Source organism: Quercus robur, chromosome 9 (genome assembly GCF_932294415.1).
Source record: "Quercus robur chromosome 9, dhQueRobu3.1, whole genome shotgun sequence".
NCBI lineage: Eukaryota > Viridiplantae > Streptophyta > Magnoliopsida > Fagales > Fagaceae > Quercus > Quercus robur.
Genome location: NC_065542.1, coordinates 33,096,997 through 33,107,388, shown reverse-complemented (window position 1 = coordinate 33,107,388; position 10,392 = coordinate 33,096,997). Strand labels below are relative to the sequence as shown.

Genomic DNA, 10,392 nt, shown 5'->3' with positions numbered 1-10,392 from the left:
GCAACCCGATTAACCCAGCCTATTTCTTTACTTTCTTTTATCTATAGGCTCTCTGTGTAATCCAGCTATTGATGGAAATGATAAGAATGGATTTAAAACAAGAGAAAAGACAAGAGAATCAATGAACAGAAATTTTCCCTTTTTTCTGATTACTGAATCCATGCACAGAAACATACTTGAGTAGTTTTTACCACCAAAGCTTGCAGGGAGTGGATCCACATTTCAAGGATGTCCATAGACGTCTTGAAGCAACCATAAATGCACATATTTTATAAGAGACAGTTGTGCCTGATGCTCACTAAATTAAAGCTCTTTTAGGTATTGGAGTCTATATAAACAACCCTGTAAATTGGCTAGTTTACAAGAGCACCTAATCTGCAGATAAACTGAAAGGAGTATTCTTGATATTATTGAGTTTGTGTCACCAAGAAAAAATGCAACATGCCAAAATCTGAAGAACAAAAGAAATAAATAAGGGCGTTTAAGCACTTCCAACTTCACAAAAACTACCCTTTGGCAGCACTCATCTAGGAAGGGCTCCTGGCTACCTTGTCTCCGGAAGGCAGAACAAACTTGGTCCTGATATGACATAAGTCCACAGAGGGACAAGAAATGAGCTCCTTCTCTACCACTTCCTACTAAATGTAGAATTCATGGTCAGACAAGTGAAATCACAAATTCTCTACACTGCAAAGACTGTTCCAATCTCTTACAACAGACACTCTTTAATAACAATCGACACACATTCTCATCATGCATACACCAGCATTAGATAAGCCAAGTGCCACCACCCTAGAATGAAAATAGTGTCCTATCATCTAACATTGGGCATGAACATCTAAAAACCCACTAAACCATTTTGTAATCCAATGACAATACTTACCCAAAATGGAACAACAGTAATGCAAATACGATAAGTATCATGTTAGATTATGTGGGAATCATGACAATGCTATCTTTTCATTTTCATTTTCATTTGTCAAATAGTGAGAATATGTTAAGTTGACAAAATTGTGGAATGGACAGAACACTATATAAGGCAATATATCATGAACTCAAAATACAGGGAATTGATAGGCGTCAGTGAAAACTAAAAATAATATGCCTAAAATTTGATGTAGGTAGACAATATAAAAATTTGAGTAAACAGAAAGTTACAATCCAGACCAAACAAAAATATAGAAAACAAATATAATGTAACTATACGAATTCTCAACAGAAAAATGCCCAAATGCCCACAAAAGTTCTTCTTGTTCTACAAAAATCTTTACACAGGACCATAACCATTTCTCCTCCATGTCATACTTCAACCACACTAAGATATCCTTTGTGGGTCATAATTGGCTTTACCTTCATTACTTGCATATATCTCTTTTCTATACCTTCGTTTATTCTCTTATGCAGTTCTTCATCAAGCAAGTTGGTCTTCTCCCCACAGTTCAAAGTATCACAGACTAGTTTATAAGTATATTCTCTAGGTATCGAACCTCCATCAACCAACTCAACAAGAAAATTCCGGGCCTCCAAAACCCTTCCTGCTTCACAGAGAGCATGTATAATTGGGGTATATGAACTTGAAGTAGGCATTCCATGATTCCTTTCTTGCATCTTCCTTAGCATCTCAACAGCCTTATCAATTTCATTTACTGCACTATAGTATCTAATAAAAGAATTATAAGTAACCTGGTTGGGAATACAACCCCTTTCATTCATATCTTGAAACAACTCCAAAGCCCTCTCAATCCGGTAAGTTTTGCAACAACCATTAATCAAAGAATTGTACGTCACAACATCAGGAACAAATCCCTTGAAAAGCATAATCCGAAACAAATGGTTTGCTTCCCACATCCTTTTCCTAATGGCCTTCCTACACCCAGTTTGCAAGCTATACTTACAATAAGAACTAATCAATATTGTGTACGTATATGTATCAGGTGGGCATCTAAAACCCGGCAATTCCATCTGCTCCAACAAAAACCTTGCCTTCTTGAAGTTCCCTACTCTACAAAGAGCATAAATAATCGTGTTATATGCATAAACATCCGGTTTACAATGTAACTGCTTCATCCTATAAAATGCAGCCAATGCTTCATTGACCAACCCTTCCTCTCCTAGAACTTTTATCAAACAGGTAACAGTAGCGGTGGTCACAAGCCCACCATTCCCTCTCCTTGACATTTCATTCAAAAATTCCCAAAGAGCTTTCAATCTATTCCCTTTGGCCAACACACAGGCCATCTCTTTACAAGTAATCTCGTTGTGGGCAAACCCAAAATGGTTCTCAACCCAGTAGTAGAACTCCATTGCTTTGTCCAATCCTAAGCTGACCTTCTGGGGGTCTCTGTGAGCAGCAGGGCCAAGAACAAGAACATTGTTGTGTTGTTTATAGGATTCTTCTTTGAGTTTACGTTGTTTCAAAGGTGCACGGTGTCGGAAACCTCTTTGGCGACCAATGGAGCGAGGGGATTGGAAGAGGAACCTCGGTATAGACCTTAGGACTTGGGAAACTGATTCCACGGTCCATGGTTTAGTGGTGGTTGAGGCAGCGAGCTGGGCATCAAAGGGTCGGTTTTTGATAATAGCAGCTACTACTTGGTTTACTACAGAATTGTGGTTCTGACATAGTGGCCTTGACGTGAACATGTTTTGAGGCCCTTAACAAATAAGACAAGGAAAACTCTCGAGATGAATCAAATCAAAGAAATCAATAAGGTTAGAGTTACAACAAACAATATAGTGAATAATAAAGTAGTGTCACAGAAGTACTAATAACCTGTCATGAAACTTGCTGTGAAAAATGTTGTTACTAGAGATGTTTACAACAAATGACTTACATAATAAAAAATAACAATTCAAACATTCATTTTAAGTCCACCAATTACATTAATTGTCAAAAATTGTGGAAAACGTTGCATACATGTTAACGGGTGTGGAACATAGTTGACAACAATGTACCTGTAAGGACGACACTGTGACACAGACTGTTTACTGCTATTGAGGACACCGCAGCAGGTGAGTGAATCAGTCTCTATGGCTTCCTCAAAGACAAAAGCTGTTCATTTGAAGGTGTACAGTACAAGGGTGCTTTACCAACTCCACTGAGGCATTTTCCCAAACATGTTTTGGGTCCGGCTCCCCTCCCGTTTGGAATCCTCGGGTTTTCTCTTTTTTTTGTCTAGACAGTGACACGTGGCAGATACCACATACAAAGGTTAAAAACCACCCACGTCAACTACGGTTTTTCTCTCAATTTTTTGGGCCTTTGTGCTATCTCTCCAACATTATCACCGGCACCTGAAAATCAAACGCATCAATTTAAAGAACTTGAGTAAAAAGTGAATTCTGAATGCTAAGACAAAACCCAAGATTTTTTTTTTTTTTTTTTTTTTTGGACAAAACCCAAGTTTGCTTTATTTTCAATCAAATCAACAAGAAATATACAGTAAATTATGCGGTCAAACAATTGCTCAAAACAATAGGAACAAAAATGATAAAACAAAATTAAAGAAATTTAAAACTAGAACGGAGATAGAATGGAGCTGGACCCGTTTTATTATGCCTGCAGGCTGCAGCCACTGAGCCATTCACTACGCCCCGTTTTACTAGTGAAGCTGTAGATCATGTTTTATTTTGGTTTATATGTAATTTGGGTGTGGGAGCTCTGCTCAGTACAGTTTTAGACTTCTTAAATTGTTGATGTCAAGGAAGAATAGTTGCTAGGCTTTAGCCATTAGGCTTGAAAAACTTATGGGTTTGGGCTAGGACTGGAAACGGGCTGCATACAGTCCTAGACACTGGCCCAAATTATTGCCCCTTGTATTCATGCATAATGCCTTTTAACTCTTTGTAAACTTTGTAGCCATTAAAAAAAAAAAAAAAAATCTCTTAACAGTCAAAGAGTTTTTTTTTTTTAAATGACGTAAGAGAACTTCACTTATATTATTTTTTTTTTTGGGTAACACTTATATTAGTTGTACGTTGCAAAGCATATTGTACAATGATTCTTACTTTTAATTAAACTTTTACAGGCAACTAACCTCATCCGCCAGAACCAGTTATCGGGTAATCCATGAGTTTTTCACTCTTGACGAGCTAAGCAATTTACCCTCAGACTTACAAAAACTTACAATCTAGGTTGATAAAGGTTTTTTTTTTTTTTTTTCCTTTAAGATAATTTGATAATTGAGAGACTTGAACCTTAAATGTTGTCATTGAAAACACTAGAAAGTATCAATTAAACTACAAAACTTCTAGCCGTAAAGGATTAAAATTGAATGGAATGAGCATTTTTTTAAAGAAATGAAGAGGAATAAAGTATTCATCTTTATTGTTTGAACATTTTAAAATAAATAAAAATGATCTTATTTTAGAGTAACATAAGAAGATGTATATCCTTTTATAACATAGTATTTACTACTATGAAAAACTACCCTGTGAAAAAGCAAATCATGTTAAGCATGGAAAACAATCAACTATTCTTAACTAACCTAATCCTAAAGATTCACGAGTCGGCTTCAAAAAAAAGAAAATTCACGAGTCAAATTAAATCATAGCATATATGAAAATAATCAAATTGAGCAAACTAAGCAATTTAATCAAAACATGACTTTGACCTTTGTGGGAATAGATACATATGAAAGCTATAAGTATGCGTACGCCTAATTTATTTTCCAAATTTTTCTACTCAATTAATGAATCTTTGGTATGATATTTCATACATACATGATTATTTCTTGTAGAAAAAATAACTGAACTCTAACCATGCCAATTCATGAAATACTAGGAAAAAAAAAATCATTTAGGACAAAGATGGAACAAAATATATATATATATAGAGGGAGAGAGAGAGAGAGAGAGAGAGAGAAATCACAAAGTAAAATTTGTCTTGCTCAAAGATTCTATAGGTTTCTTGTACCAACCCCTCATCTTGGACAATCATGCTTAGCGTGTTGGTGTAAATAGAATTTAAAGAAAAATAGAGTTTTGACAAAGGTAGAAGTCAAAATGCCGAGAGAAATTATACCATCTTCATAGTAGATCACGTCACTTGTCCACCATTCCACTAAAAAAATCCAACTTTTTTAGTTTTTTAAAATTACTGAGTCAGTAATCAGTTTCTGTTTTTTTTTTTTTTTTTTTTTTTTTTTTTTTTTTTTTTTTTTTTTTTTTTAAATCTGATTGTGCAATTTTAAATAGGTGAGAGTCTTTTAATAGAATGGCAGACCACATCACTTGTCCACCATGAAAACCTTATAATTTCTCCAAAATGCCAATCTCTTTAGAAATTGATTTGAAAATTGAGGTATAAGGTGGCTATTTAATATTTATAGGTCAAAACTAGGATTTAGAAGTGTTCAGGAAGAATTTAGATTTTATATCCTCCTAAACAACTAGCTGGAGCCTAACAAAAAGATTAAATTATTAAGAGAAATAATATGTCTACAACATTTTTACAACATTCTTACAATAAATCCTAAGTGGCAAGTTGTTATTGGTTGTTATTGTTGGGGTAAAAAAGTAATCTTAATGTTAGTTTCAAATTTGAACCAATAACAACTAACCACCTGTGATTTGTTATAAAAATATTGTAAACATCGCATCTCTCAATTATTAATATGGACAGTAGGCTTTTCAATTTTCTTATGCACCCTTAATAGATGCATATACACCCTATGACACGTGGATAGTATTGTTACTCTAACTATAAACAGATATATCTCGCTTATTTTAAATTCAAATTGGGTTAAATTTGTGTCATTTTTTAAATCACAGTTACCTATTTTTTCATGAAACAAATCTCGTTAAGAAAAAAAAAAAAAAAAAAAAAAAAAAACCCTTCTAATTGAACATATATGAGCAAATGAGTGATCATAGTCATTTTTCAACAGTGCTTTAAGCAATTTCAAACACTTTTGAATTACAGTTACTTTAAAACTAATAAAAATACTTCAATTATTCGTGGTTGACATTTGTCAAGATCTTCATTCGGGCTAGGGAATTAATTTAGTTCACTAGATGATATAAAATAAAGTGTCTACATTTGTAAATAAATTGTATGAGGTTTTTAGATGAATGCTCTTCTACATCTTGTGAGTTTTATAGTTGAATTTTTGAAGCGAATAGATGCTTTTTCTTTTCTTTTCTTTTTTTTGTTGGAAACAACGTTGTAGGTTCTTAAGTTTCATGATTACTGATTAGATTTTCTTCTTATTATGAGCTGTTAGGTATAATGCAAAACTTTGTTTTTCATAAATAATTTTGTAATTCAAATTTACATATGTAAATCTTACAATACTCGATTTGTTGATGCGTGAGCTCCTCCACCAATCATGCGCAAAAATTTGATTTTAGCAATTGTGTGCACATCCCGCATGGAGTGATGGGTGCTAAGACTTTTTTTATATACACCAAAAGATTGCATATACCTAAAAAGTCAAAAACGACAAATAAAAAGTTTTTGGTTTTGGACAAAAGTTTTCCACTGTTTAGTTCCAAGAAAATCATATCCTTGAATCTTTACTTTAAATTTACAAGAAAGGCTCCTCCTCCTAAAACAAAATTCAAAAATCGAAAGTACATATATTAATAGCTTTTTGACTACTACAAACTCCCATGTGACATAAAAGAAAGTTGTCTAAGACAATCAAAAGTGTGAAAAACAACTTCCCTCCAAAGCTGCTACAATAATACAACGGTACTACGTACAAATTTTACTGTATAAAATTTACAAATTGATGTAACAATAAATATAATTAACATGAACATTTAAAGCCTGTCAATCACATTCATTATTACCTCAATTTATAAGATTAATACAGTAAAAAGTTGTGTCAACCTTAATATTTTTCAAAGTTCTCAGTTAAAGCCTAAAGGCAAGCAATAGGCTCCTTCAAAAGAGTCCGAACCCGGCCCACTCGGCATCACTCACGGGTCGGGGCGACGACTGGTACGACGAGAACGACGAAGACATTGGTGAATTACGGAACGGCGAGAGTGACCTCCGGCTTGAAACAGACCACCTAGACAAGACCTCAAGATCCGAACTATAATCGGGTTCGGACTCGGGTCCGGGTTTCTGGAGCCTAGTCTTCACCGACTTCCTCTTCAGGAAAGAAGACAAGAAACACCCAGGTGCAACAACCTCGGGCCTAACAAAGCTGGCGGGTCGGTCAAACCGCCAGCGCTCGGATCGGGTCCTGGGAGACGAGCGAAAAGAGCGGGTTCGGGGCTCCATTGGAGGCACGAAGTGAGACCTGGATGGTGGGGGCCTAAGCTTTTGTGGTGACACCGAAGGTGGGGTTGGCAATGGTGAAATTTTACGATGATTGTAGTCACGGGGTTTTGGTAGCTCTGGTGGTGATTGTTGTCTTTTATGTTGCTGTTGTTGAACATGTTGTTTTGGAACACCAGGTTTGATCTCCCACTTGAATGGGATAGCACCAGGTTTTGTACACGATTCATCAATTGCCATTCTTTTCTTTCTACTACAACTATGATAAGAGTTGGGAGTTGGGTTGGCTCTTTATATAGGAAGTGAAAGTGAGGAAATCGAAAGTCGGATTCGGCGAGATTGGTGGCAAAAGAAGTGGGCGATTTGGTGGGCCAATATAGAGAGGGAGTGACTTTGGTTTATATAATGACAAAGAATTCTAATCATGCTATAGGAGAAAGTTAAGAAAGAACCAAATTTGGTTTAAGTGGAAAATTCAAAGGTGGGGATGGGATGGGATGGGATGAGTTATGAAGATAGTGTGACTTTTTCTAGCAAGTTTAAAGAGAAATTTTTCAAATTTTTCTTATGGTTTTTTTATTTGATATGAATTTTGAAAAGCTAATTATCGGTTTACATATTCTTATTATATTCTTCATGTTCATAGAATTTCAAGAAAATAAAAAATGCATAGTTATATCATCAATTAAATGTTTAAATTTTAATTTTTTATAGTCTAAAATTATACATGAAAAATAAGTTTATTGATCAATTAGTAAATAATATCGAATTTGAACAAAATTTTACACGTGTGGTAAGAACATAAAAAACATACAATCCAATTATTAGATTTTCAAAATTCATATTCAATAAAGAGATATAAGGAGAGTTTGAAATGTTTCCTTTTCCATATTTTTTGAGGAAAAAAATCATAGTTAAACTCCAAACTTTTAGTTTCTCAAAAAAAAAAAAAAAAAAAAAAGTCCATGCTTTTTAAATAAGACATTTTGTACCCTAGAATTTTATAGATGTAAATTTCATGCGTAAGGTTGGGAGTTTTTGGGATCTTATTTTGGGTACATTTATAAAAGTGTCTCATTTTCAGTCCAAAAAAAAAAAGTGTCTCATTTAAAAATAAAGTCTTTAATGTGTTCTAATGATAAAACTATACGTTTTAATTTTGTATTTTCCCCTAATATTTTCATTATCAATTTATTTATAATTTTTTTTAAATCTCATATTCCTGATTTACGTATAATTTATTACCTTTAAAGTTTAAACAGAAATAGAAATAAAACATCAAACTCAACTCATCAACCACTTTCTAAACTTCGTGGAGTAGTGGCATCCGAATGCCAATATTAGGTGGGAATTTATTTTCAAGTTCTATTGCCGTTGTGTTTGTGAATAGGTCATCCATTACTGGATCAAATAGAAGAATTCATGATTCTATAAAAATAAAAATAAAATACTTTTATACATTTTTTTACTTTTATTTCTTATATCAACAAAATTAATGTACTGTATAATAATTGTACTGAATCCAAATCTCTATTCGTAAGTGTGCATGTCAATTAATCCACTAAAATGCTAACATGACAAGTTACTAGTACATACAAGTGTCATTGTAATTAATAACTATCATATACATTTGATATGTGTATTCTTTTTTTTTTTTCTTATAATATGTGGATTTTAGAGTTGTTTGGGACCCACATACTATGATATGTGGAAAATATATGTGTGTGTTATATTTTTTTCATCACAGCCATGAAAGTCTTTTTTGGGTAACTAACTTGAAGATCAGATTAGGCTTCATGGCCAAATTAATGGGAAAGGAAAAACTTTCCGTAACAATGTGAAAGAGATCGAACATAATATGCTCTATTTATGGAACAATTTGAAACCACAGGTGTAGGCGGTTTTCTGTTTGGTTTAGTTATAACAATAACACATGACATCAAATAGTAATGACACGTGCGACATTAATTACATTACATTTGTTGGTAACTTCTGTCACTTTTCGTTTTTTTGGTACAAAGGTCCTCGTCAACTCACATAGTCACATTACATAAAAAACAATCTCACATGTTATAGTAACTGCATCACATTCGTTGGTTATTTTATGTTACATTCTTTTTAATTCCTTTTTTGTTTAAATTCATTATTATATAGTCACATTTATAGTAATAAAATTTTCAGATCAAAAAAGGTAGTAATAATTATTCCTTTTTTTTTTCTACTTTCTCAAAAAAAAAAATTTTCTTTTTCTTCTTTTTTTTTTTCGTTTAAATTTCTAATATAGTCAAATATATCTTGCTTAGTAAACTTTTTTTTTTCCTCTCCTAATTAAGATAACTTTAGGGCAAACTAAGAAATGAGAGGCCAGGACCATCGATAATTTTGCTCTTTTATTTATATTGTAAGGTAATTCCTTGCTTTTTAATATCAAGATATTTCATACTAGTTTTTTTTTTTCTTCAAAATTTTAGTGGGTTGTAATATATCCAAAGCACGTAGCAGCATATATGTTTTTATTCTTTCTTTTTTTTTTTGTCAAATAATTAGTAAGGATTAAAAGATCAACAACCTAACAACTTGTTTACTATTAATTACTTGTTTTTGTATTTACTCTACCAACATTTCCACCGCAACTATGGAACAAGTTTTCTTAATCATGAATAATTTCGACAAAATTAAGCTTGACAACAAAAAGGATGATAATTTTCCAAAGGTCTCTTTAATTTGTATATTAAAGATAAATTGTTAGGAATTTTAGTACATCATCAATCATATATAATTTTTGGAATTTAATAGAATGTCAAGTTCCATATTTTTAAATGATTGATTAGAAATGTAGATAGATACAATTAATTTGTGTCTTTTTTTATTCAAATTATTTTAATACTTTTTTTATTTTGCATATAATTTGAAATCTGACTACATTTGTTATTTTTTTAGTTTGACGCAATTTTTTATTCATACTTTAGTCCCCGAAACAAAAACTTTTGGTTTTGTCTCTGCGATGCGACGGGGGAAAGTAAAGGTAACCACTTGTGTTTTTATTAAGAGGCTTAACACTTCATTATTAACTTATCTATACTTTCTTTCCTTTTTCAAAATTCTGTGTTTTCGTGCTTTACATATAATTTTTATTTTAAACAAAAATAAACCTACCAAAA

The 10,392-nt window shown here is 32.8% G+C and overlaps 2 protein-coding genes across 3 annotated transcripts; both read right to left on the bottom strand.

The window, feature by feature from the left end:
- Positions 1-1,011: 1,011 nt before the first annotated feature.
- LOC126698132 (pentatricopeptide repeat-containing protein At1g77405) lies at positions 1,012-3,706 on the bottom strand. 2 transcript variants are annotated; one of them, XM_050395147.1, is made up of 3 exons: positions 3,546-3,706; positions 2,956-3,294; positions 1,012-2,654 (listed from the first exon to the last, which is right to left on the bottom strand). In XM_050395147.1, the coding sequence occupies exon 3, from the start codon at positions 2,641-2,643 to the stop codon at positions 1,300-1,302; it is 1,344 nt and encodes a 447-aa protein (XP_050251104.1). In that variant the 5' UTR covers positions 2,644-2,654; positions 2,956-3,294; positions 3,546-3,706; the 3' UTR covers positions 1,012-1,299. The 2 variants fall into 2 exon arrangements, with proteins under 2 accessions (XP_050251104.1, XP_050251102.1); XM_050395145.1 differs by having other exon boundaries at positions 1,012-3,294.
- A 2,778-nt stretch (positions 3,707-6,484) lies between these two features.
- On the bottom strand, positions 6,485-7,547 carry LOC126698131 (uncharacterized). The gene has a single exon (XM_050395144.1). The coding sequence runs from the start codon at positions 7,469-7,471 to the stop codon at positions 6,890-6,892; it is 582 nt and encodes a 193-aa protein (XP_050251101.1). The 5' UTR covers positions 7,472-7,547; the 3' UTR covers positions 6,485-6,889.
- Between the last annotated feature and the right edge of the window lie 2,845 nt (positions 7,548-10,392).

Coding starts and splice junctions, on each gene's coding strand:
- LOC126698132 (XM_050395145.1), bottom strand. CDS start 2,643: ATGTTCACGTCAAGGCCACTATGTCAGAACCACAATTCTGTAGTAAAC.
- LOC126698131 (XM_050395144.1), bottom strand. CDS start 7,471: ATGGCAATTGATGAATCGTGTACAAAACCTGGTGCTATCCCATTCAAG.